General features: G+C 38.5%; 1 protein-coding gene across 4 annotated transcripts in view; it reads left to right on the plus strand.

The window, feature by feature from the left end:
- The window catches only part of ZFAT (zinc finger and AT-hook domain containing), a 533,709-nt gene that overhangs the window by 49,985 nt on the left and 456,145 nt on the right, over positions 1-27,579 (plus strand). For 3 of the 4 annotated variants that reach the window (XM_062626985.1, XM_062626988.1, XM_062626987.1), the window contains exons 11-16: positions 534-622; positions 3,518-3,656; positions 7,215-7,333; positions 9,254-9,380; positions 11,011-11,141; positions 21,841-23,542. In XM_062626985.1, coding sequence (XP_062482969.1) covers positions 534-622; positions 3,518-3,656; positions 7,215-7,333; positions 9,254-9,380; positions 11,011-11,141; positions 21,841-22,080 — 845 coding nt within the window. In that variant the 3' untranslated portion in view covers positions 22,081-23,542. Of the gene's footprint in view, positions 1-533; positions 623-3,517; positions 3,657-7,214; positions 7,334-9,253; positions 9,381-11,010; positions 11,142-21,840; positions 23,543-27,579 lie in introns of those variants that run through there. The other variant, XR_009966308.1, reaches the window with a different exon arrangement.

Below are 27,579 nucleotides of genomic sequence, written 5' to 3' on the forward strand. Positions count from 1 at the left end.
GAATCTTAAAGATGAAGTAATGGAGAAAGGTATGAACCCCAGAGAATAAAAGGAAGGCAATTCTGTTGTTTTAAATCATAAGGAAAAAAAAGGTTATTTGGGAGAGATAATGCTTTGAAAGGAAAATGTATTTGAATCATAACAGTTCAGTGCTTGGGAGAGAAATAGGTAAAAACACGTGAACATAAACAAGCACCTGTGTATTAAGGATTTCCAAATGTACTTTATAGGTAGCAAAATAACTGTGCCTCCAGTTGTAAATAATTGATTTTCTTCTTTCATTTAGGCTGCACTGTAACAATTCTTTTTCTTTCCCAAGTTACTATCCCAGAAGCATTTAGCCTATTTAATGCTCATAATTTAAAGATGACATTCAAGTCTTTTTTCTTCCTTACCCTGCTCTTAGCTCTGTTTAACCAAAATTTTGCAGAGTAAGTGTCAGACTTTTGAATATTGTTCATACGAGGAAATATAATCAGTCATTTTCTGACCTTCAGTAGAAAAAAGTATTCCATTTTCTACTCCCATTTCAGGAAAGCAGTTTAAATGTACAGTGTGTGACTATACAGCTGCCCAAAAACCACAGCTCCTCCGTCATATGGAGCAACATGTCTCTTTTAAGGTAAGAAAACATAGAAATCATGCTTATTGATAAGTGATTTAGAAAAGCATGGAACTTCAGACAACAGTTTTAAAACTGACACATTTTCCTGTTTGATGACAATTGTGCATCTTAACATTTTAGTGTTTTGGGAATTTTCACTTTATATTCAGACTTTTGACATAGGGTTGTTTAATCCTTAGACAATTTGGTATCTTTACTTGCCAAAAATACATGTTGCAATATAAATCAAGCATTATTGGGTTTTTGTGATTGTCAGTCCTTAAGACAACTCATCTAACATGTACCTTAAAATGTCGTAGGGAAATAGGAATCCATCACTGTTCATTGCCACCTTAATTTTCTCTGAAGGTTTGCCATTCTATTGTACTAGAGATAAGTTCATATACTAGAAGAAAATTGAAGAGAATTAATTCTAAAACACCCCATTTATCTGAAACGTGTCTTGGAAAGAGTTTTAAGGATTGTTAATGTTTCTGTGAAGTGTTTAGGTTAGAGATATGTTTTACTTCAATAAACTGTAGTATGATTTTATTCCTAAATTTCACGTTGGTTCTCAGCATGATCGTTTTTGATGTAATGAATTGTGAAATGTTATATTGAGGAAACAGAAATAATGTACGTTTCTTTTCCAGAAAAATCCAGTATTTTATATGAAAATGTTCATTTTAATGTAACATTTTCTCTTGGCTATGAGCATATTTCTTATTGAAACTATCATACTATTTTCATTTGCACCATCTTTCTTTATCTAGCAAATAATTCTGCTTCTATAAAGAGTACACTTCAGCCATTCTTAATAAGCACCAATGCTATGTACCTCCATAAGGCAGAAAGGAAGACAGTCTTTTGATTCATGGTTTAAATTTTGGAAGGCAAGACATAAAAGCAAATGAAGCAAGTCATCTAAAGAGAGGATACGTTTTGAACAGATAATTTTCCTGTCTTCAGTATGTGGCTTTGCTGGGGACTTATCTTTTTAAAAGGATTTTGTGGAAATGAAAATACATCTTTCTTCTTTTTAATGGCTAACGGGATGAATGTACTCATAATGCAGTTCTTTAAATATAGCTGGTTCTAACCTCAGGGTTAGATTTAAAACTGTTGACTCAGCACCTCTTTTCAGTCCTCTGTCAGCCTGCATATAAGTGTTCTATTCAGTGCATTATCAAGAGAACTGCAAAACACTGAAATAGGTCAGTTGGGAGTATTTGTCAAAAGGCGTTCAAAAACTGCTAGTAACACATTGCCTCCTTCTGGGACAGTTGTTTGCAACGTATCAAACTCAGTCATGTCAGTAGTTATGTGACCTAATGATAATATAATCTGTCTCCCAAGAAAAAAGGCTGAGAAAGTTGAGATTGTTCAGCCTGGAGAAGAGAAGGCTCTGGGGAGAGCTTAGAGCAGCTTCCAGTGCCTAAAGGGGCTGGCAATGAAGTTGGAAAGGGGCTTTTTATAAGGGCATGTAGGGATAAGACAAGTGGGAATGGCTTTAAACTGAAAGAAGGAAGATTTAGATAGGTATTAGGAAGAAATCCATCCCTGTGAGGGTAGGGTGGTGGGGCACTGGCACAGGTTGCCCAGAGAAGCTGTGGCTGCCCCATCCCTGGCAGTGTTCAAGGCCAGGTTGGATGGAGCTTGGAACAACCTGCTCTAGTGCAGGTGTCCCTGCCCATGACAGGGGTTGGAACTGTATGATCTTTAAAGTCTCTTCCAATCCAAACCATTCTATGGTATTTCCAAGTTCCATGAATTTACAGTCCTGCTATCCATTAGCCGGTAACACACAGGACATGCAAACATGTAGAAAGTGGTACAGTAACACAGGAGTCTGTCAGAAATGTTTTCTTGGAAAGAAGACTGTTTCAGCAATAGAAAGGAGAGTATCCCTCTCTGAAAAATGGAATAGCTGAATTTTTCAGTACCCTCTTAAATGTAAGGTTAAGGGGATCTGAACACCACTTTTCTTCCTTATTGTTGCTGTTTGGAGCCTGAAGGAAGGTCGTGAGCCATAAGCTTAGGGGAATGTTCTGGTCAACAGACCTTGACTTCAGACATTTCTCTTCTTTAAATTCAGCTTCTTAATAAACACTTCTGTACAAACCATCTTCAGGCCTGGTTGCTGTGTATTTTGTATCCCATACAGGGGTACTTGACTTTTCCCCTAGGACTTTGGTCAATGTCACAGTCTTTTCCAGGACTCTAATGGTTGTGTTAAGCTTCCTGTAACTGTGACTCTCAGTCAGAAGGTTCTTCTCAAAGGCTAGCATTAGGCACAAACACTTGTTTTCCTAAGCTTTTTTCCTTAGAAATGTCTCCCCATGTCAGTTGAAGGCAGATATATCCTTAAAAATCAGTTCCTTTAGTTCCCAAAACTTACTTTACCGAATGATCAGATGAATGTGGGTACCAGTGAAAGAAAAGCTGTTGGAGGCATGTTGGAGAGAGAAGAAAAGGAAAGGGATCAACCCTGTCAGGTACCGTTACCTGTGGAATTAGGTTGGGTGCACAATCATATTGTGCCTCCAGTTGTTTTCTCTCTCTTAACCTCCCTTTTCAGACCAAAGCTCATGGCAGCTGAGTCACTTCCTTGTAGTAGAAAAGGCTTCACATGGTCAGGCCTGCGATCATCAATTACAAAACCACAGTTTCCTGAATTACAAAAAGTAGGTAATAAACTTGTAATGGTGAGAATACTCAAGTGTCATGCACGTAATAAAAAGTACCAAATTTTAGGTAGCTTGAGTTACAACTTCCATTTATATTTAATTTTGGAAGGTCTCCTTGGAAGATGTCTAAACTGGAAATGAACATGTTTCTGGAAACATTGCAGCTTTAGACCTGTATCCTGAAGAGGACAAGAAATATGGCCTAATTTTTCCTTTCTGCTCCTAGCCTTTCCGTTGTGCACACTGCCACTATTCCTGCAACATATCTGGTTCCCTGAAGAGGCATTACAACAGAAAGCATCCTAATGAAGAGTATGTAAACGTAGGTTCTGGGGAGCCTGCAGCAGAAGCCCTGATCCAACAAGGTACGTATCTACTGTATAGTAGACTTATTATTTGCTGAAGTGAGCTTGGTGTAAAGTTAACTTTTGTGTGATATTTGTTCCTTGGTTTATTGGGAGTTATGTGATAAATCATTGCTACTTTTTATTAGTTCTGAAATGGCCACTTTTTACCTTTCATTCAGTTCTTGGTTTCTAAAGGGTGGTGTGATTGACCTTGCCTGTACTATTCCTTGTTGCATACATTTATCATTTTCACATGTTTGTCTCCTTTTGTAAGTATTACTACCTGTTGAAATGAATGATGAATTTCTATCATTCTACTGATAAATTTCTAGGACAATTTGGGAAGGTTGAACTCAAGGTAAGGTTGAGCAAATGTGAGGGAAGAGACTGAAGAGTAAATGGCAGCAAATCATTCTGCACTACTAAAATGGGGAGAGGGAAGAGAGTACAGGTAAAACAAGTTGCAAATTGTTAACGCTGATAATCTTGTTTCTGGTTAAAGGAAGCACACCTTATCTGTATAAATATTAGTGTAATGGAGATCTTAACAGTCTAATTCAAGAATCACTATTATTCTAGATCTATTTATTATTATAAAAAAACAATAAAATAGAGTACTAGTATACAAGAGAAGAGTCAATAGTATTACTAACACAATTAAAATAGTAACACACACATTTAATTTTTACTCCTCTGCCTGGTGCTGTGGACGCCCCTCCACTGTTTCTCCCAGTCATAAGAAGGGTGGTTTCCCTCTGATGTTAGCATTGGAATGGGGTTTTCAGTAAGTTATTGACATCTGGAGTTCTTAGCTGGGAGGAGTATGATGTTCATCTTCCTCTCCCCTTCCACTTGGGGCCATTGTTATGTTTGTTTACATGCATTTATGCTTTTTCATTGTTCTATAGCTCCATATTAAATCCAAATTTACTGTATATGCTGCCCTTCATGTATGTTAAAAGGAAACTAACAAAGATTAATGTCTAGTAAAAGCTGTCTGTATCTATTCATATTGTATTCTCATTCTAAGTTATGCACTGAGCCTGGAGTGAATGGCCTTATACTTGTTCATCTTCTCTACTCTCAACTGGTTTTTGACTGCATTGCAGATAATCTTAATTGGAAATATTTGTATGAGTGTAGACAGCTGGACTCATCTCAAGATTCCTAGAATGAGGTTATGAATAAATGAATGATTCATAGAAGAGGGAACAGCTTTAATTCTTCTGCTGTATTGTTATTATAGTTTCAATACCAGAGTAATGCAGAAATGTGTCCTCTCTTTCACAACAGCAGGTTTTTGCCATTAGCACAGATTGGTGTGAAATGAATATTTAATTTCATTTTCTGTAACTGATAATATCTTTGTCCCAGTCTGAAGAGGGGTATTTTTCTTTTGTGAACTTTTGAGTTTCCCTTAATAGGGAACCTATCTCAGTTTTATCTAGAGATGCAGTATTGAGCATCTGCTATAATAGTGAAGTTTGATGAAGAGTTATAATAGATTGAGAACTAGGAGGGGAAATCCTGTAAGAATAATCACAGAATCAGCTAGGTTGGAAAAGACCTGTAAGATCATCAAGTCCAACATTTACCCAAGGACTGCCAAGTCCACCACTAAACCACTAAGTGCCTCATCCACAGTGAAAGACCCTAGTGACTGGGTGTAGTTATATTCTGGTTTTATCAAAATAAAAGGTTTATTTCTTTTCACCTGGTACAATACCATAAGGTGAGTTTCCATTAATGTAAACCAGAATGCTTTTCTAATTACCTGATCCATAAAAGACTATGCAGTGAGGGCTTGGCTTATAACCAGCTTATGAGAGTATATTTGAGGCATTTGGACATGATGGGTAAGAGTCATCATTTGCCATGATAATGTGGAGTCAGCCATCTGGTGTCATAGTTCCTAAAGTGGCATAACACTTCCCTAGCCATTAGATCTGTTAGGGTGAGTTCTGATCACCTAATGCAACCATTTATCACCTGCAGATTATTTTTGTTCTGCTTTAGTCAATAGGGGGGAAGAAGAGCAATACTTCTTTGCATAAGTACAAGCAGCTGAGATGTGACATTTGACCAATTGACTTTCATCAGGGGTAAAAGAGTAAAAGCTGTTTAATCTAGTGTAGAAAATTGGATACTTATGAGTTTGTCATTCTCAGGTTTTTGTCTGTAATCCTGTACACTCATACTGTAAGCCTTGTGCTAAATTCATGCTGTGCATCATTTTGCAGATAGAAAACTTAGGTTTACAATTTTGTATAGTAACATAAACAGTAGAAACTCTCAAAAGCGGAGACAGTTGGGTGAAGATGACATTACAGTGTTAACTCTTCCAGTTTGCTTTGATAATGTGCCAAAAAATACCATTTGTTTGAAACTTGAGAAAACTTTAACAGCTGTTTTAGAGAAGATACATGTTTTAAAAATGATTCATGTATGCCACTATTGTGTATGTTGAATATTGAGATCTTAGTGTTTATAAGCACTTCAAAAGAAATCCCAGCACTGACTGAAATAGTACACTCTGGTTTTGCATTGTGTCTCAAAGGTTGGCACAGCAGGGCTTTGCAAGACAACAGGGTACCAGTAATTAAAGCTGGAGCTTGTCAGAGACCCCAGTCTTGTAGATTTTTGAACTATACATGCATCCACATTTAGAAGCTGTGATGATGTGTAATGGAGTAGACATAGTCTCTAAGGAGCCGTATGATCTGAAATAAAAGAGTATCTACAGTGCAGAAGCATTAGTTCAGAGTTATATAAAACACGTGTTAAGCTTTGGTTTTGGTGGGCCTAAAGCAGAATGTAGGTCAGACACCCTCAGACTTGAAAGAAACTTCATTTGGAAACTTGAACTAGTCTCCACTAGAGCTGCTGTTGAATTCCAGCCGGAAACACGACTGTTAGGCACAGACTGAAGCATCCCCTACGTTTGCAGTGTTTTTTTGTGGACAAAAACTTTTTCGCTTTCCAATGTACATGCAACTTCTAGAATGGCTTTTATCAGCAAAGGAAGTACAAGATCTCACCCAGGAGATATTTACTTTGCAGTTCATGTTCTCTCTGTTATAGTTTGGCTACTCCCATAACGTTTAGTTCCTGAGAGATGAAACCAGTATTTCTTACATGGACATATTGCAGGAGTGATGCTGTATCTGAGACTAATGCAGGGAGCTGTCTGTTCCTGCTCTTTCTTTCTAATTGGTCTGTGGCTGGGGTTCCCCAGGGAGAGATGCAGAGAAGGGGAAAGATTGGAACAGCATTCCTGCAACTTAACATCCACCAAAGGGAGGCATGCAGTCAGGAAAGCAGGACTGCAGTAGCTTCCCAGATATACGAGTTGTTCCAGACTCTTCCCATTACCATTAATCCAAAATTGCTCTTTAAGCACTATAGAAGTTCAACTACTATTTCTTCCCCTCTTTTCATGTTGGACAGATGGCTAAAGAAAAGCCTTTTAAATTACAGTTGTGTGGCTTGATTAAGATGGGGTCAAATTAAATGGGTTCTTACTGCCTTGGAAAAGAATTTGTATGAAAATAACTCAAGGAATTTGTTTCCTCATAGGTGGCATTAAGTGTCCTGTCTGCAGCTTTGTGTACGGCACAAAATGGGAGTTCAACAGACACCTTAAAAACAAGCATGGAATGAAGCTAGTGGAACAAGATGGGGAGACCAAGTGGGAGGTAAAGCAAAGTTGCCATGGCTTTGGCGCAAGATTTTAAATAAATATAGGGAGAAAAGTTAGGATAAGAAGTATTCCAGAAAGTGTTCTTGACCTTATATGCAATCAGGTCATGTATTCTCATCTCCATTTTGAATGCATACTTCTCTATGAATGTTAAGCTCGACTGCTTTAATAACTGGTATGATTAACATCCTTGTAAGTGCTTATTCCTGCCTTTTAGGGATCCAGTCCTCTATTTGGAGCACAAAGGGTGAAAGTTTTAGTGAAAAAGTGTGAAATTTAAAAACTTACTGCATTTTGTTACCTGCTAAATATTCCCTGGTGTTTACTGCAAGATGCACAAAGCTGCAAGCTTAGTTTGAATTGATGAAAATAGCTTAGGGCTTGGACCAGAGAAGGTTAGAATCTAGAATCTAGTTATACAGAGTAAGTATATAGTGAGTCTTCTGTCACTTGTACTGTGTTTTCAGCTTCAATCCAAAGAATGTAGGAAATCACAGCATCACAAAGATCAGACCTTAAAATATTTAAGTTAGACCCAAGAAGCTGGGTTAATAAAAACCAAGCCAACAACTTTAATTTTCTTTCTTTGGGGCTCTTGAGAGGGCTTCGCCTTTCAGGCTTTCCTCTACTGTTATGTGCACAGCAGTTTGTTCTAAAATGAAAACTGTTAGTCTTACAGTGCAGAGCTGACTGTATAGACGCAGAAGCTATGGGGAAACCACAGAACTGTGTCGACTCATATATGTAAAAAATTAGAGTTGGCAAGCGTAGTCTTTGCCCCTGCCTGAGTAGGCTGTTGATGTCCAGTGAGAGGAAGAAGCCACAAGTCAAGTGCAGCTGGCTGACCTCCACACTTTAAGACTTGTTCTGCTAAATTTCAGGCAGTCTAACCCCTGTTTCAAAGGAGCCATCCCGCAGTTCCTGTTTAACAGGTTTTGAGTATCCACAGGTGGAATATTAAGTCCTTGAAAAATAAGAGTAGATTCTGCATGGTCAGTTATTCAAGCATTTTAAAATGTAGCTCTTCAAAGTCTTGTATCCACATGAATTTCACAAACAGTTCTCTATACACTCTCTCAGTAGATGCTCATACCTGAAAAAATTAGAGGACATCCAGGATGCAAGCACGTCTCTATGGCTCAAACAGCTATAAAGAAGTCCCATCCGAGCAGGAATGCATACTGACAGCTTGTCTTGAAAAAACACAGTTATAGAAAGAATAATTTTTCTGATACAAAATGCTGTTTTCGGACTTCACAGGCATTTTACCAGATCTGCAAGAACATGTGTTACAGACTAATTTTGCCTAAAAGGTCTTTACTAGACACTGATACAACAGAAATCAGTTGTTAGTTCTAAAGTAACTGTGCAACAAAATTGAAGTCATAATAATTTAGCATACATGAAACAACTTTTGAAATAGAATCTAGAAGAAAACTATGGGGTGATATCCCAGCTCCCATGTAATACTCTTGAATTACAGAAACCTATAGAATCATAGAATAGGTAGGATTGGAAATGACCTTAAGGTCATCCAGTTCCATCCCCACTGCCATGGGCAGGGACACCTCACACTAAACCATGTCATCCAAGGCTCCATCCAACCTGGCCTTGAACACTGCCAGGGATGGAGCATTCACAACTTCCCTGGGCAACCCATTCCAGTGCCTCACCATCCTCACAGGAAAGAACTTCTTCCTTATATCTAACCTGAACTTCCCCTGTTTAAGTTTGAGCCCCTTACCCCTTGTCCTGTCACTACAGTCCCTAATGAAGAGTCTTCAGTATTTCCATAACTTTAGTTACAGTATTTGTTGTCCAAAAGTCATTCCTTTAAACTCAGAACTTTGATTGTCACTAAGTTGCTAAAATGAAAGTGTGATTATTCATGCCTTGGCTGGGTTTTGTTTTCAAGTTAACTGCTGAAGTTTCTGAAGAAGCATCCACTCAATATCTCCATATCACAGAGGCTGGAGAAGATGTTCAGGGCACTCAGGCTGCTGTAGCTGCATTACAGAACCTTAGATACACTTCTGAGAATGGTGAGTTACCTTTTTTTTCAGGTTGGAACACAGAATTTATCTTTTTTTCATGAATACATTATTCTTTTGAGTATACTGGGCAATCATATGATCTGCTGTCAATTAAAAATGATGAAATTTGCCATCCAGAACTTACTTTCAGGATTTTTCTTTGGGGATAAATAATGAGAAATGATTATTCTTTATGAATTTCTGTATCCTTAAGTCATTAATACTTATTATGCACTGTTTTGCACTCAGTTATTAGGGGTGTGGAATTTCCTGCCTGTATTATTAAATACACTGTGAAATCAGCTATTTTGGCAGTGGAGATGGTGTGTATCTAATGGCAATTCTCTAGCAATTATTTTTCTCCCTGCTTAAGTCAGCCAGACTGCAGAAGTGACACAGTGGAATAGCTCATTTACCATGTTCCCAAGACAGTACTAACAAACTTAATTCTTATGGTACACAAAGCTGAGTAAGCTATTCCATATCAAATTGAGGAAGAATCAGAGTGGGATTAGGTAATGGCTGCTGAGTGGGAAATAACAAAACTGGAAGAGGAGGAAAAAATTCCAGGTTTCTGAGAGTATTAAAACATCAGAGTCTAGACCAGTTGCTAATATATTTTGGGTTTACATATATGAAGAAATGTGTTGGTTAGCAAAAGATAGCTTTTTACAGTTGTTTACCATTGTGGTCTTTAGAGTTTATAATACAGATACATTTCAAAACCTCCTACTTTTAATGGCATTTCCAAGCGTGTTGCAATTAAGTTACTGACAATTTCTGGATATTGTTTTATTTTAATGGCTGGGAATTCTGAATGAGTAAAAATCTCTTGGGAACTTTACTTAAGCGTTTATACATTTAAATTAAAATACACACGATCATGGAATATACTGTACATAAGTTTCGAATTTAAGAATGAATATGTAGTTTGTAGAGTAGAATTAGTTGCTTTTTAGTGCATCCAACTTCAGATACTCTTTCAGCATATTGCCTCTAGGTATGAAAACCAATATTATGCTGTCTAAAGGCACTTGTATAGCAAAAGAAGCTAAAACAAGCAGTTTTCAGTACTCAGATAAAATTGTTTCTTGTGTAGATAATGGAAGTACTTTCTGTTTGAAATGAAATTATCTGACCCAGATCCCCATCACAGTTATTATTTTACATTAAAGGGTATTGCAGGTGGCCAGACAGATGGTAAGCAGAGGTTTGTAGTATACCAAATAGCTGTTGTGGTTATATAGGTGTAGTGTTCAGCTTCTATTTCAGCTGGATGTCTGGCATATATACATTTGGATTTGTAAACTCTTGCAGGTTCCTAATTTGCAGTTAATGCTGTGAGTTGTATCTATTATTTATCCAATGGATTCTTTCAGATCTCTTTCAAATAGGCATGAAAATGATCAGTGTGGCTTCACTTCCTGTTCATACATTCCTCAGGCAAATTTGTTTTGTGGCTACTTTCCTGCCATAGATTTGTTATTGAATTATATTACTGAGCTATTTGAAATGTATGAACAGCACTGTGAGTCAGAGTTAAAGCAGAAGGGGAATGAGTTGCCTCCAGCTCTTAGATTCACATACCCTTAGAGCTGTTTTACTGTAATGATCATATGCTTACTGTCTTTCTGATCAGGTGAAAGGCTTGATCCAACAGCTGTAAACATCCTGCAGCAAATCATTGAGTTGGGTTCAGAAACCCATGACACCACTGCGGTTGCTTCTGTAGTTACCATGGCACCTGGCACTGTCACAGTGGTGAAGCAGGTAAGAGCTCTTTTCTTCTCTAAACAAGCTATATTTAATTTTCATAGATTTATTGAGAAATGAGTATTACTTTGAAAGGGCTAAATTTTGAATGACCATGCAAGATATGTATAGATTTTTTCCTAAAGTAATCTTTTACTACATGTTGTGTGTGTGCTTATATGCCCACACACATACATGGTTATACATATACAAGAGCAAATAGTGACAGGACAAGGGGTAATGGCTTTAAACTGAAAGAGGGTAGATTTTGATTAGATGTTCAGAAGAAATTCTTCCCTGTGAGGGTGCTGAGGCGCTGTCACAGGTGCCCAGGGAAGCTGTGTTCAAGGCCAGGTTGTACATGCTTGGTGCAGCCTGATCTAGGGGAAGGTGTCCCTGCCCATGGCAGGGGGTTGGAACTTGATGAACTTTAAAATCCCTTCCAACTGAAACCATTCTGATTCTATGATATATACACATATAAGAATGCAGACATTTTTGCTTGTATATAAAATATGAGTCAACAAATACACATACCTATGTATATGTGTGTGCAAGTAGCCCTTTTTTTTTGTAGCCGGTATTTTCAGGCTTTTTAATATTATCCGCATTGTGCGTGGTCACTTAGTTCCATTGTCATCTGAAAGAATAAGGAGGTCCATGGCGCAGCTTTGATCCGGATACAGAAGAGCATGGAAGGGCATTGTTTATGCAGTGTAGTGATGTAGGACTGTACCCAAGGGTGAACCATTGTCATTAGCCTTTGCAGTGCTGTCCTGTGGCTGAGGTTTGACAGACTTGTGGGGTCCTAAAGTCATGTACTCTGGGGAGAAAATGAGACTTCTCAGTCTGAGTTCACACTGAGGGTTGCAACACAAGTGGTCTGTGGGCATGTGACAGCTCCGAGAAGAATATTGGAGGTGCTCCTTTATAGCAGTCACTTATGTGAGACAGAAGTCACTGTGGGCACTCACACTTGATATAAATAAAGAAAAATCCAACTGAGTTGTAGTGGGTTGGAAAGATCTGTAGTTAATTTTGTTGTTTCCAGAGAAATTGTGCAACACCAGAAAATATAGATCAATATCAAAAAAAGCATATATAAAATTGGTCCATTTCAGGGTTTTGCATGAATTCTTATTCCAGAAAAATGGTGAATTCAACTGAATTGATAGAATTGATGGTAGATAGTTCCTCTTAAAGTGGGACAAACCTCATGAGATATTGGTAAAAGTACTTTAATGTGTTTCTGTTTTCCTTGAAGTTTGCTGCTGCACAGTTTTGGCTAAAAATATTTGCAAAGCACAGTGTTAATAAAGCACTTCAGAAATGAAGAATGATAAGTTACACAAAATCAGCAAGTAGAAGGAAGTAATTGTACATTTGAGGTGGCTTTGGACTGCAAACATCAAGGCTTCTGCTGAGTATTTCTTCACAGAAACCTACATTTTGATATTTGAATGTTAAACTTTAAGAACACATTATTAAGAAAATTCAGTGATTCTTCCTCCTCCAGTTATTAAATCTGATCAATGTCTGATTCATCGTAAAATCTCTCATCTTCTTTTTTAGGCCGTCTGAATTTAGTGGTAGGTTTTTGTGGAGAAATTTTTATATTCAAAATTAATGTTCCCCCTGACTTTTTAATCCATATTTCTAGGCTTTTGAGTTTACAAGCTGATAAGCAGTGACCACTTCTTTTTCCCTAGCCTTGTATACATCAGTGATTCTCACTGCTTGATACAGAACTTTATAATCTCCACTTCTCTATCAAATCAAATATTGCATTCTCAGACCACAGAATATTTTGCTGCTTTTCTTACTTGTTTTCTCCCCCTCCTCAGAGTTTTGTTAGTAGAAAGCATTCCCCCCCCAACTTGAAGTTCCACAGAAGCAAATGCAGTGAAGAATTTCAGTGCATCTCAAGCTGAGCAATCTTGTGCTACCTTTGCTTTCGTTGGAGTTTACTAACACTTTACTGTGATGCTCGAAGCACCATTCCTCTGTTAACATGTGTCTTGCATGTACTGGAATGCCTCCTCCTTTCTTTCTCTAGTAGCCTCAGTGACTTTTCACTGTGTGTGCAGAAGCGTGCAGATCTCTGATTTCCCAGGGGAGGATCAAGTGGCAGTATGGCTACTGACAGCCCACTTGACTGCTTAGTTACCTTTAGTGGGCTTTGTGGAAGTGCAAGGATGGGGGAAGGCCTGTAGGTGATGATGATTCCTCTTTTAAATTTTTCTCCTTTCACGTTTCTCTTTTACTTTCTTTTCTCTTTTAATTTTCTGTGCAAATCAGTGTTTTATGCAAATCAGTGTTTTATCAAAGTCTGTTTGATTTGCTCCACAGCTTTAGTTCCTTTCCAGTTCTTGTCTTCCTACCAGAACATCGCTTCAGGATTGCAGCCACAACCAATTTTAAGTTGAGGGAAAGCAGTCTTTAAATGCTGCTAACCTGACTGTAATCCTCTCCTGCTCAGTATTGTCAGCTTTTCTTTTTTAATCCAATTCTGAGTAGCTTTCTATGAGATATCGCTCATTCGTACCTATGACTTTGTCAGGTTTTAATTATGTTGGCTTCCTAATGGTTAACCTTGACGTGATCTTAAGAAATGTTCATATTTCACTTTCCTACTGGAAGATTTATTCCATGCTTTCTTCCTTGACCTTCAGGTTCTCTTGTGGATTGTGAGACAAAAAAAAATCCATTCAGGATGTCAGCAATACATCAGCGTCAGCTGTCACTGATTTTCCACTCTTGTTCTTTAATGGCCTCAGCGAGTCCATCCTTAGCAGCTTCGTTCTACTTTTTTCCTTAACAGCGTTAATTGTAGTTCTGAGTTTTATGCTGCTACGTCGGTATTATTCTTTTCCTCTAAGTATATAAATTATCTGTTTCTTTCAGCAGTTCTTACCTTCATGTCTCATTTTTTGCTAGCCCTTGCAAGTTCCTTTCATAGTTCTGTATTTGCACCAAGGAACTTCTAAATCTTGAATTACTAGAATGTACTTATTGCTGTAAAAGTTCCACTGTATCGTTGCTCTCTTTGTCTCCTGTTTCCTCCCTGGAACTTTCTCCCACAGCTTGTCTCTTCCTTACTTTTCACCCATAGAAGTGTCATTTACACTTAATCCTTGAAATTATGTGTGAATCCAGATGTATCTTATCAGTAGTGCTGCCATCTTCATGCTTCAGCACTTCCCTTAACCTGTGTGCTCAGATACCTTTGGTGTGCAGTACTTGCAGTATTTCAGGTTAATGCCTGCAAAAACAAACTGTGTCTTTATCCGTAGGTCTTCTTAGCATATTGCAAGATGTCCAGTGTATTAATTAGATCTGGGCTGGTATTAATGCTATATTTCATATATATACTATACCGGTATATTGGTTTAAATTGTTTTCTATTAAGCCACAAGACAGAAAGGATACTTTGTTTGAGGTGTTCTATTAAATCATTGTTCTGGGTTGCATGTAGTCTTATTGCAAGTATCTTAAATAGTGAATACACATCATAATGGAGGTGCAAGCAAGATCAGATTGTCTGTTCAAAGCCCCCAGCTCCTCAGTGTGATGTTGGAAGGAAAGAAATTCAGTTCTGACATTGGAAACTTTATATTTTTTTGTTCATAGGAGTGATTTTATAAAAGAAAGCAACTTGACAACATAGCAATGACCAGCCCTAGTCAGAGCTGGGATTCAGTTTATCATTTTAAAGCCATAAAATGCGAACTTTTATTGGCTTGGATTATGATTGGGATATGGAAATCAGAAATCTTGTGTGGCATTCTTGCCTAAGGGTCAGTATACTGACCTGAAACATTTAACAGAAATCTGGTGTGGCACCTACGGAAACATACAGCTGCTAAGGAGCATCATACACACCAAATGCCCGAGAAGAAAATCATTGATATGAAGTGTTACCAGTGTGATCTGAGATTGGCAAAAATCCACACTGAAGCTTTGATCGCAGCATGGCCAGGGAAGTGCATCCCTGTCAGTTTGAGTCCTTTGCAGTTACTAGGGATGCAGTGTGGATCTCTTTCTGAAAGCACTAATGGATGTTACTTTATGGCATGCTAGTTGAGTTGTTCTGCACTGCTTAAAGGCCAGAAAATGTAACAAGGTGGGGAAAAGGTGAGAACAAAGAGTGCCAAGTTTGAAGAATAAGTAGGAAAGCGCCTAGTAAGTGCTTAGAAATGGCAGGAAATATTGTTCATCCTTGAGGCTTATTTCTTGAATCCCTCACCGCATCAGAAGGGATCCCCCTCTGTGTCCATCAGCATTATTTTCTTCATGGTTGTTGCTCTTCCATTTCCAGTGCTTGTTAGCAGGAATGTGTAATTGTAAAAAGGTACTTTCTGGTTTAATTAATGTTTTTATTTTTCATAAATGTAGTGAATTGTACCGAATGCCTTTGAAACAAAAGGTAGAAACCGTGTACAGTTCCGTATCCAAAGTTGCATTCTTCTTTTTGCCTCAAATTACTGAAGCAGATGAGTCGATTTTGGATTCCTGGTCTCAAGCAGGAATTTAGTCAGCATGCAATAGTAACTTGTTAAATTTGGCCACGTGTTACCTGTTTTTCAGAGTTTTTGATCGGGACTCTGGTAGACAATTGTGCTGCTAATTTGCCATGCTTAAGCCTGTAATATTGTACTGGGTTTGCGTGGCAGGGTTTTGGTAACAAAAAACTTTTTTCCTAACATTCACAGTGTATGTTTTGCCCCTTTTGTATTCTTTCAGAAGAACTCAAAGATTGATTTTCTCTGCCCTTCCAGAACAGAGTTCTGAACAGAACAGAGTTGTGTTCACCTGATGTTCATTTGTGCCACATCAAACAGACATTTGTTTTCATTTCCAGTTCTTTTTACTCCTTTCTGGCTTAGGAACCCATTTCTCATTAACTGTGAGGATTTTGACTCCTACCTTTGCTCAGTCCATGAAGCTTTAATTGCTCATTACTTTTTTCAAACAAGTTTCTTAATACCTTATTCCATATTGTGCTTAGTTATGTGGATTTTTAATGAAGAGCAATATGTACCTCTTTGTCTTCTCTCAATTACTCCTCAAAAATATGGTGACAGTAATTATCTGTCGTTATACTGCTATATTGATACTAATGTCTGTCACACAAGACTACTCCTGTCTCATTTATGTTGTACTCCCCCACTCTCCTTTCTCTGTATCTGCTTTTTATATTGAACTTACAAGGTCTTTGGGCCATGAAATACATTTTGCACATAGCTTTATCTGATACAATCCAGGTTCTGGTCCAAAGCACCGCACTGGTAACAACAAAGAGCAGCAATTGGCTGCTGAATTGCTGAATTCTTTCCTTTTTCTCCCATTCAGTAATAAGAGACAGGACTGATGTTCTGCCTCTGTACACTCTGGAGCATAGGGTTAACGTTCTTCCTGAAAAGCATAGTGACCTATTTTCAACCTAGACTTCTGCATAATTTGCTCTGAAGAGTAAGTGTATCAAGTGTTTCAGTAACTAAGCAGATCTTTCTGAAGCTTAAGGAAACACTTAAGGGTTTCCATGCATTTCACCCTTTATTTTAGTTCCTTTCATCCTTTTATTGTGTGATCTCTTCAGGCTTCAGTAAAATCCTACCGTGGTAACAGTGACTTTCTTCAAAGTGACAGCAGTAGCAATGCACAGCAAAGATTACACATCAGCTTGAAGCTGATCACAGAACAGTATTATAGAGTGTAAAAAAATCTTCAAAAGTAAATAATAATATTAGCATGGCTGTCATGTCAAAGGCTGCAGCAACACACCTTTTATTTCGGTCTGGCTGTGATTTGTAACTGCACTATGCTTGGTGCTGGTGTTCATCCAGAAAATTTGCTAGTACATGGAGTTACACATAGGTTGATTGTCAAGTTTCTGGTTGCTTTAGGGCATGGAGCAGTTTGATGCTTAAGGTGACAGTGCCAGCAAAGGAAAGTTTTAACTGGGGTAACAGATAGCTAAAATCAGATAGCAAGATTCCTGTTCTTGACTGATGGCAATGTTGCCATACTTCCTCAGAAGGAAATGTGGTGATACAGCCTTTTTGCAGATGAGGTGCTAGTCAGAGTCTTTCTGTCAGGATATATTCAACCAGCCAGTTGCTAAGACTTTGTAAAAGTCTGCCTCACCAGTATGAACGTTTGTTTGCCAGCTTGCATTCTTTATGTTATGCAAAGCAAGTCTGTCATATTCAATTCTCATATTATTCCAAAACTATGGAGCGCCAGATTGTCTTTGTTTTGTAGCTCATTATAGAGGTTCATATGATCAAACTGCAGTGTTTTCTCTGTGTGTCTGTGTGTGGTTTTCACACAATATATCCATATGTAAACTAGAACAGAGAGAGTTCAAATTATTCAAATGGCACTGAACAAAATGGTAGAGAAGCTGCTACATCATATATCATATATAAGGTTCTCTCTCATGATATAAATAGGAGCATCTGTAACCGAGTGTAAGGTTTCAAAATCCTGCAAGATCTCTGTGATTAATTTTTCTTCTTCATGGTATACTGAAAGGCAGCCTTCAAACTGAAATAAAGGAAGAGATTCTGTAGAGGGTTTGGAGTCTAGCCCAGCAAGACTATTTTAAACACTGTGGACCTGCAACTCCTGCTGACTTCAAAGAAAATTGAAGATATTATTTCTCAGGATGTGCTCTAGAATAAGCAAGAGGCTTTAGCATCTTACTGCAAGTATTTTTTTACTCCTTTTCAGGGATGAGAAGAAGCATAAGTCATCTTCCTTAATGGCTGGAATTAATTTCTCTCACATTAAAAATACTTGATTGTTTTGAGAGGAAGCGATTCCTCTAAGAGATATCACTTACATGTGTATGGATGGGCCTCGGATATTTAAATTAAGAATGTTTATAAGTTAGAAATGTTGAATTTCTTATGAAGACATCGGGAGGAAAGTCCCATTGGCTTTTGAGAGACACGTTTATCTAGCAAAGAATTTCGATGCAGGTACTGAATTGATTTAATACGCCAGCTGTTTGTGGCTTCAGCTGCTTGCTGTCATTCTTCAGAGAAGGGTAAGCAGCCAGATGCTTTTCAGCTGCCTCTCAAACAGAAAAGAGGTCTTGGATGTTACTCTTCAAAAGATATCAGATGCCAATAAAAAGAATTGAGTGTAGTGACTTCATTCATTCCAATGGCAGCTGTCCCACTGTTTCATCAATCTGAGGAATGTAAATTAACACTTCGAGATGATTCCCTGTGGAACAATCTAATAGGAACAAGCAGAAGCATGTAAACATTGAACCGACTTGAAATGTAAATATCCAGGATAAGGTGGTGATTTGTCAAACTAAAAGGGTTACAGATAGCTGTCCAGAAAAGATACTGCAAGCTAGAACCATCAGAAATAAGGGCATTAGTCTTCTTTACCCTCCATGACAAGGGTAATAAAACCACATCGATAAAGTCAGGTAGGGAGGTTAAATTAACTTTCTTTATTGGCCATTTTCATTTCAAAAGCATATAAAACTGAAAAAAATATTAGATTACCACTATTGACTTGAATGAGATTCTGGTTTCATTTCATTTTCTTGTCAAGTGTGCTTTAGTTATTTTCCTTTCTTCGTTATTTATATACACTTAGAAAACTGTATTCAAAGTTATTTATGGGTTTTGGATTAAAATGACTAAAAGGAGACTGTACAAGATCCTTCTCAGACTGTGTGGTGCATTCTTGCAGCTCTTAGCAGATGTAGTGTAATTTTTCTGGCTGAAAGCACATTGTCAGAGGATAGCAGAGAGTGCACTAACACAGGAGAACTTAGTGTGTATTAAATAATTGAAGGGCCAAATTTTAGACACCTCTGTGTCTAAAATTAGTTTGAGGATCTCTATCATCAAGGGCTGTAACTGTGAGCTGATTCATAACAGGCTGTGAGATTTTAATTATCTAACCTCTTTAACTGCAACTTTGCATCTGAATTCGCTAGTGATTACACTTTTATCTGCCTGTTACACAAGATCTACTAATGAAGATCATATGTTCTTACTTTTCATGCAGGAGCAGACACTGGAGCAGGAAAGTAGCCTCAGAGAAGCAGTAGCCTCAGGAGAGAGTTGGGGACAGTTATGAAAAGGGAGTCCTGTTTATGAATTCACAACATTCCTGTTGCTTTCAGTACAACTTATGGTTTCTTTAATAATGAAGAAAACAAAATGGGAAGGGTGGGGAGGAACAAGAGAAGGAATTTGACAGTGCTGTTTCTTCTAACGATTTAACCCCTTGCTTTTCAAAGAGGGGTTCAAGCTTCCATTAGGAAAGGGTACTTTGTTGGCGCCCATATTTTATGACAATATAAATTAGCTTTTCTAAGGGTAGTTGCAAATCTACTGTATCAAGGCAAGCATCCAACCAGCAGAAGCTGTTTAAAGTAACTTTCAATTAAAATGTTCAGATATGCTTGGTAAAAGAAATAGAACATGGAAAGGACTTCAGCCCACTCCTGTCCATTTATCCCTATACTCTGAATCTTGCGCAGCAAAGCCAGAATCGGCGCCAGTATGATTGTGCCATTGCATTAAGGTCAGTGACGACAGCAAGATTCCCTTTAGATGGTAAATCTTTCACCAGATAAAAATCCATGTATGTTTCATTGATATATTACAGGCATACTGGCTCTCAGGCCTCCATATAATTTAACACCTGAACACACTTGTTCTTGTTGAAGAAAAAGCTTTGTATAGCCGGATGGATTGAGTGAAAGTTCAAAGTGAAGTCCTAAGGGGTTTGTGCATGTCTGAAATCTTCTTCAACTGACAGATACTTTAAACATGGACTAAAAAGACAGTGTACAACAATGGGAATGATTGCTTAGGGAAAAAAGGGAAATTAGGAAAGAGCAGCAGGAAAACAAATAAGTAGAACCTCTTTTTGTCCTTGCTGGTCTCTAAGGAGTCAAACGCACGCTTGGAATATCTTCTGTAGTTCTCCCCTTCTGTTGCCACTCCCCTCATAAGCAGCAATACTGATGTTAACTATATTTTCTTGAACTTGATGCGTGATCATCCCCCTAAACTGGGCACTGGTGAGGCCGCACCCCGGATCCTGTGTTCAGTTCTGCGTCCCTCGCTGCAAGGAGGACATTGAGGTGCTGGAGCGGGGCCAGAGAAGGGCAATGATGCTGCTGAAGGGCCTGGAGCACAAATATGATGGGGAGCGGCTGAGGGACCTGGAGAGGGATTAGTCTGGAGAAAGGAAGGCTCAGGGGGCACCTTATCTCTCTCCACAACTGCCTCAGAGGAAGATGGAGCGAGGTTGGGGTCATTTCTCCCAAGTAACAAGTGATAGGACAAGAGGAAATAGATTGACGTTGCACCAGGGGATGTTTACATTGGATATTAGGAAAAACTTCTTCCCCGAAAGGGTTGTCAAGCACTGGAACAGGCTGCCCAGGGAAGTGGTGCCGTCACCATCCCTCGATGTATTTAAAAGATGTGCAGATGTGGTTTAGTAGTGGACTTGGCAATGCTGGGTTAACATTTGGACTTGATCACAGATGATCGGTAAAACAGTGACTGTCTATACACAGGGTGCAGAGGCTTTAGAGCTCATAGTTTATGTTCAGGAAGCTATGCAGCCAGTAAAAGAATCAACTATGGAGCAATCAGTGCAGGAGCCCTAGAAAATAAAGGAGATGGCTACTTGATTTGCCAAAGCCAAAAGTTGTTTTTTTTTCCTAGACAAAAGCAAGCAAACTTATTTTAGAAGGTCTTTTCCAATATAAACAATTCTGTGTTTCTGTGAAATGCAGCAGTTCTCTCCACTGAACACAGGGAGTGGTAATGTATTGAAAACATCTAAGAAATGCCTTTGCATATATCTTGCATACAAAAAAATTGCTATTCCATTCTGACCTCAAAAGTACATGATTTTATCACTAACTTGTGAGAATGCAGTTCCTCCACATGGCTTACAGGTTTTGATGCGGCTTTACTGGCCTGGGGTACTTTGCATAGAAATTTTGCATGGATGTGTTAAGTAATACTTGTTCTTGGATTCCTGTAAGTACTGTATTCTAATAATTGACAGGCAGCTGTTTGAACTCTTTGCAATGAGATTCCAAATTGTACTGGCTTTTTCTTTTTGAAAGGAAGCAGAATGATCAGTAAAAATGCTGTTCTTTTCAGTTGTTTCTGTCACTGTCCTTTCAATAATGTAAAAATTGCTGCTTCACAAGCAGGGGTCTTAGGAGTCTATTTCAGTAATGTTTACATTTAACAGCTTTCTGATGAAAGTCTATTAAGGTTTACGATGAACAATGGGTTGGATAGGGAAAAAAGAGAAAGAGATGGGTACACCAGATGTGGTTTCATGTGTTTTTTGATGAATTCTCATCTCACTGTTACTAGAGGAATTGTTTGACTTCAGATTTATTTCAGTAAGAGCAGATTTGAATGAGCGACTGCTTAAAGATTAAAGCTGTCCCCAAATACCTAAGTTGTGGAACTATGCAGCTCCCTGTGTGTTATCACTGAGATGCTGTGTTGCTGCTTTCAGTATTCTGTCTATCTCTACACTTATTAATCAGAAGTGCTCACAACAAATTCTCTGTCAGGCTGACATTTGCTTTCAAAACGACCTGATTGCTAATTTCTGTGCTGTATTTCCAGTAATCATCACAATACCGGGTACTTCTCTGAAAGGTGAAATTCCTGTAACCTCTTCAATTTCTCCTTAGGTAAAAGAAGAGGAGCAATCAGCCAACCACACTTTGATGATTCAAGAGACGCTGCAGCAGGCTTCAGTGGAGTTGTCTGAGCAGCATCACCTGGTAGTTTCATCAGATGAAGTGGAGGGGATTGAGACAGTCACTGTCTATACGCAGGGTGGAGAGGCTTCGGAATTCATAGTTTATGTTCAGGAAGCTGTGCAGCCTGTAGAAGAGCAGGCTGTGGAACAAACAGTGCAGGAGCTCTAGAGAACAGAGGAGATGGCTACTTGATTTGCCAAAGCCAAAAGATTGGGTGTTTTTTTTTCCTAGACAAAAGTAAGCAAACTGATATTTTTAGTTAATTTGTGAAGTGAGACCTTGTTACTAGATAGTGATCTGACTGGTTAGATTGTATCAGTAACTTACATTATGTACAAAACCTCCTCGGACTTTCTGTATATAAGAAATCATAGATTCACAGAATGGTTTGGGTTGGAATGGACCTTGAGGCTCATTCAGTTCCAGCCCCTGCCGTGGGCAAGGACACTTTCCGCTAGACCAGGTTGCTCCGAGCCCCATCCAGCCTGGCCTTGAACACTGCCAGGGATGGAGCAGCCACAGCTTCTCTGGGCAACCTGGGCCAGAGCCTCAGCACCCTCACAGGGAAGAACTTCTTCCTTATGTCTAATCTAAATCTCCCCTCCTTCAGTTTAAAGCCATTTCCCCATGTCTCATCCCAACCTTCCCTTGTAAAAAGTCCCTCACCAGCTTTCCTGTCAGTCCCTTTAGGTACTGGAAGTCTCACCGTGAGGTTCCACAGGAGCCACATTCTCTCTTCTTTTTCTCAGTCTGTTCTCCTAAGAGAGGTGCTCCAGCCCCCTGATCATGTTCATGGCCCTCTCTCACTTCATTCCTGTAAATCCCCAGAAAGACTGTCCGGTCAAAACCATGTTATCCTGTGACAATAAAACATCCTATAAAGGTAACCAGAGTGTCTAGCAAAGTCCACACATCCCATTTTATACATCCTTAATATGTGCTTAATTCACTGGAAGCACAGTTATTTTTCTTTCAATTACAAGGGTTCTTGTTTCTGAGTTCATGCTTAGAACGTGTTTGCCACGTTGTGGATCTAACCCATGCAAAGCCTCAAGACTTTAATTCGAAACATACCACAGACGGGCTGCAATTGTGAGATGATCCTTTGAGTTTGGGAGGTATTTAAAAGCCATATGTGATAATTCTGGGTACCAGTTCAATGTCTTTTTTTTTTAGATAATTGAATAATGATATTCCACTGGATAAATACCTGTCCAGTACCATATGATGAAACCAAATCTGTCAAATCAATGAAATATTCTTTTGTTAGTGAGGAAAAAATTATATTCAAATTAGACAAAAATTCTATTCAAATAATTTGTAAATGCTATCAAAGATGTATGTTCATATGTTTTAAACAGATAAGTGTGTAAATATGGTCGTGTGAAAGAACCTTGTACAAAAAGCTTCAGTAAATATTGAGAAGAATCTAGATATCCTTAATTATGCATGTATATAGTTCCATATTTTAATTCCTGAATCTTGAATTGTTTCTGATTTAATATTTTTGAATTTGAGCTATAAAAGTTATTAATGAATAACAAAATTGTCGTGTTGTCTTCTAATGCTCTGATTTCTTAAGTGTTGGGCTCCCTTTCACAGCCAAGTAAAAAATGCTGGTTTGCATTGACTCTGACGAATTATTCCTCCACTTAGTAGTCTCTAATCAAGAAAGTGGCATAATGAAGTCTAGGTGGACCTTTCTGTGTGACTGAACTTGCTTGTGGGTGTTCTGGGTAGAAGAGTGAAAAAAAGCTTTTGACTCAAGGGGGAGTTAATGTAGTGAGTTGGTTGTCTGCCTCTTCTCGTTCTGCAGGGTTCTGTTAAGGCTGTGCACAATCAGAGTACAAACGTTTAGTAGTAGCTTCTCTCACAACTGTGGCGATAGGGATGGAAAAGAACTGAAAAACATTTGACATTGGTGGTAGTTATGGTTCCTCTGGTTTAATCTTGAAAGTGCCCAAGAAGCCCCAGGGACATTATGTTTGGATGAAGACCTTTTTGCCTTTTGGTGTTAACTGGCCAGAGCTGGTCACAAATGTGCGTGTTGGTTTCTTACATCTTCAGTAATCTTGACTAGAATGGGCCATGAAGTGTTTAGTAACATTTGTAACATGATAGAAAGTGATGCACCAAATGCATCAACTTGATTAATCAGCAGAAGAAACTTTGGGTTTGTAATTACTGGCTAAAAGTCAGTGTTGGTATGCAAGAATAATGCTCTCTATTATCTAACAGAGAAGAAAGCAGCCTGAAAAGGTTTTCTTAGAATTTACTGAAATATTCATGGCCCACTTGTGGTTAAAACCACCTTTGGAAGAGCATCATAATCGTATGAGGTGAGACAGCTATGTTCTGAACCTAAAACCTTTCTGAATCAGTTCAGCAATGGATTGTATTAATATCACCTGACTGGGGTAGGAAAACAGAAGTGTGTTTTGCTATGCATCACTCAAGAGTTCTTAAGTAAATTATTTCCAGTTTGACTCAGTACTTACATCTGTGAGAGGCAAGTCTGCATTTGGAGGAAGGGTTTTGATTTGGGGCTTTTTGTTCATTTTAATTCCAGTATGTCATGGCTATGCACACCTAATGTGATTTAAGGCATGATTTATGAGTTCTATCAGATTTTCCTACACTAAAGCATAAACATTTTTGTTAATTTAATCTATCCCTTTTTTAAAAAATTCTTTAAAAAATACTTTTCAATTTGGGTCTTAACTCTGCTTGGAAATGCAATGTTTGGAAACATAGGAGGCTTAAGTCAGGAAGGACTTTCTGCTGTGTTGTGTACTGCACATTGATTTCTCGCCTCCATAATGAATACATTTTCTTCTTTCTAGAATAGCAGCATCTGTAATGCTACGAGGAGATAAGTACTTCCTCTTTAATGTAAGCAACGGTACTTTACAAAGTGAGTGTCCAAAGATTTGCATTTTTTCAGAAGCACAAATTGAACAAAGAGCTTTATTTATACCAGATGCTTGTTTGGAGAGGCCGCGGCTGCTCCGGTTGTCTTTCGTCTGGATTTAGAACAACCAAGAAGGTAAGAATTAAATCTGTAGCTTGGCAAGCTCTGCTTCTGTTAGCACCTAAACAGCACAGATTGTTTTTGGTGTAGATTCACCTTCTTTTATCCAATTAATCATATCTGAGGGTTAAGTGACCTTTTCAGTTCAGGGATACAAGCTGTTACTGTTTTGTTAGTCAAGTAGCTCCTGTTTCTGCAGATTATACATTCTTCCCACACACCAGTCATTTTCATTAGCATTTACTACACTATATGATCTTCTGTTTTTTCCTCTTTTTTTGACACCTGAAGAGTATTCTGGCTTTAGGCTAACACTTGGCAAATATTAGTCTTTCAAAGCCTAAGCATGCATAAATCGAGTAACTGATATCCACAGCTAAGAACACATCGAATATTTCTGGGACTGTGTTGAGCATAGAATGGAGATAGGTCTTGGAAGCAAAGAATGAAAAAAGGAAGCTGTAAATCATTTTAGTGGCAGCAGTCTTATTTAATGCAAGATAAGATTATTGTGCTAAGCTGTCTCCTTCAAAAGGTCTTACTAGGAACTTAACTAGGAGCACTAGTTCTGGAAAGACCTCATGTTACAGGATGGTATAAGCATCTGTACACAAAGGGGAAAATTTGGACCTCACAGGGCAAAAGGCACAGGAGAGGGCATGGGAAATGAAGGTTCCAAAGTATTTCACATCCCTAATTTATTATATCCACAGAAGGTAATATCTCTTTCCTGAGTAGAGAAGAAGATGGAATCTGCCTGCTTTTCTGATGTGGTTTGGGTTCTGTGGCTGGTTGTGGTTCTTCTAGATCCAAGCACTGTTTCTGGATTTAACCAGTGGCTGTAGCATCCTAACTTACATGAAGCTGCACTAATAGAAGCTTTGTACAGGGTCTGTATCACTCACCTGCAATCCATGGGACAAAAAGAGAAAGGAACCACATACTTCTACTTTGCTGTTTTACCTCAAATTTGGGTTTTATGAAATCACAGCTAGCGATAGGAGTACTACAGAAATTATGTTAGACCAATTGTTCCTACTATAACAAGGAATTACACTCTTTGAGTATATATACCTGCATGCTTTTCTTTGCGTGTTTTCAGCCGATTACAGAAGGGGACATTGCTGCAAGTCTTATTTTCAAAATGCTGTAATAAATTCCTTCTAAAACTATAAAGTTCTGGGTCCACACAATATCCTAGCACTGCCATATAGAATATGACACTTAATCCATTTGGTCTTAATAAAGGAAAAGAAAAATGCTTTCACATTGCAGTAGATTTGCTCACAACATGGTCATGTGTTTTACAAACTTAAAAACAACCCAAGTCAAAATACATAGAAAGCCCCTGCATCTCAAGAATGAGCAAGTACTATTAGCACAGCAAAGAAAGAAAGAAAGTAGCAGAAATATTCTTGCAGGAATATTCAGATGTTTTAAGATCCAGGTGTTTGGCATCTGAGGGACACTTTTGAAGCTGTGCTCACCTGCAGGATGGGGACATGATTTTTGGCTTGAAGTCTTTGTGCCTGCCTGTGAAGGAGGCTTATCGTTAGCTGCTCCATCCTGTTGAAGCTTCAGTCTAGTGCATGGAGATGTGAAAACTCATCAGGTGAGGAAGTTTTAGGCACCTGGCCCTTCTTAATATCAAACTCCTGGGATAAAAGTATCCTGAATACTCAAGACTGACCACTTTGGGTGAACTCTTTTCCAAAGTCACACCTAATCTTTTATGGAGGTAAAAGAATTATCAACCAGTCTTATGCCTTAAAAGACTGCAAGCTTGTCTTTCAGTGTCTTGCTTAAATGTGGGTTGTGTTTATGTAAGAACGGTGAGGTTCAACTGAGGACTCTGCAACTGGAATTGGAAGGAACATTGAGTTTTGGTTTTTACTTTTGCTTGAAAATAAGAGTGACTTATCAGCGTGCACATAGAGCTGAGCGAAACAGATGGTGTGACCAAATCGGAGTAAATGGATTGTTACAGTTTGTTTTGTGGTTTGTGGCTGTGGAGTTTTCTTAATTGCAGTTAATTACCAGATTACAGTTTCTGCTTTTTGAAGGGGTGTTTGAGCTGGGTGTCAAGGTTTCAACAGGGAAAGACATTAACTCATTTGCAGACTGCATCATTAGCAGCAACGTGGTTTCTTTAGGTAATGCTAATAACACAGTCCTTGCTCATAATGTGATAAACTACAATGTCCTTTTCCCATTTGTAATATGACACTGAGGTTACTGAGTTGTACTGCACATGGCTTGACAGCTTCTCAGTTTGCATTTCCAGCTTTCCCATCATTAGCGAACATCATTTCCATCAATAGCAGCACTACTGCATTTGTCTTTGTTTCTTCCTTGAAATGATGACAACTTACCATGTTGGAAGACTTTCATGTTCACTCAGTCACAGAGGTGGATTTTGGCACATCCTGAGAGTGTTAAGCTTGATATTATGACATAAATATGCAGTATCATATTAATCTCGGCTATAATTCCAAAAGGTACCATAATTCATTAGGTTCACATGCTCCTGTTCTCAACCTGCCGATATTAGACTTGAAGGAATTAAAAGCAGTGCCTCATCTTTCAAAGGACTGCAAATTATGGAGCCCTTGTTCTATTTTCCTAACAAAATACTC

Source organism: Pezoporus occidentalis, unplaced genomic scaffold, assembly GCF_034315485.1.
Source record: "Pezoporus occidentalis ecotype Australia unplaced genomic scaffold, CSIRO_AGI_Poc_V1 ctg3, whole genome shotgun sequence".
NCBI classification, from domain to species: Eukaryota; Metazoa; Chordata; class Aves; order Psittaciformes; family Psittacidae; genus Pezoporus; species Pezoporus occidentalis.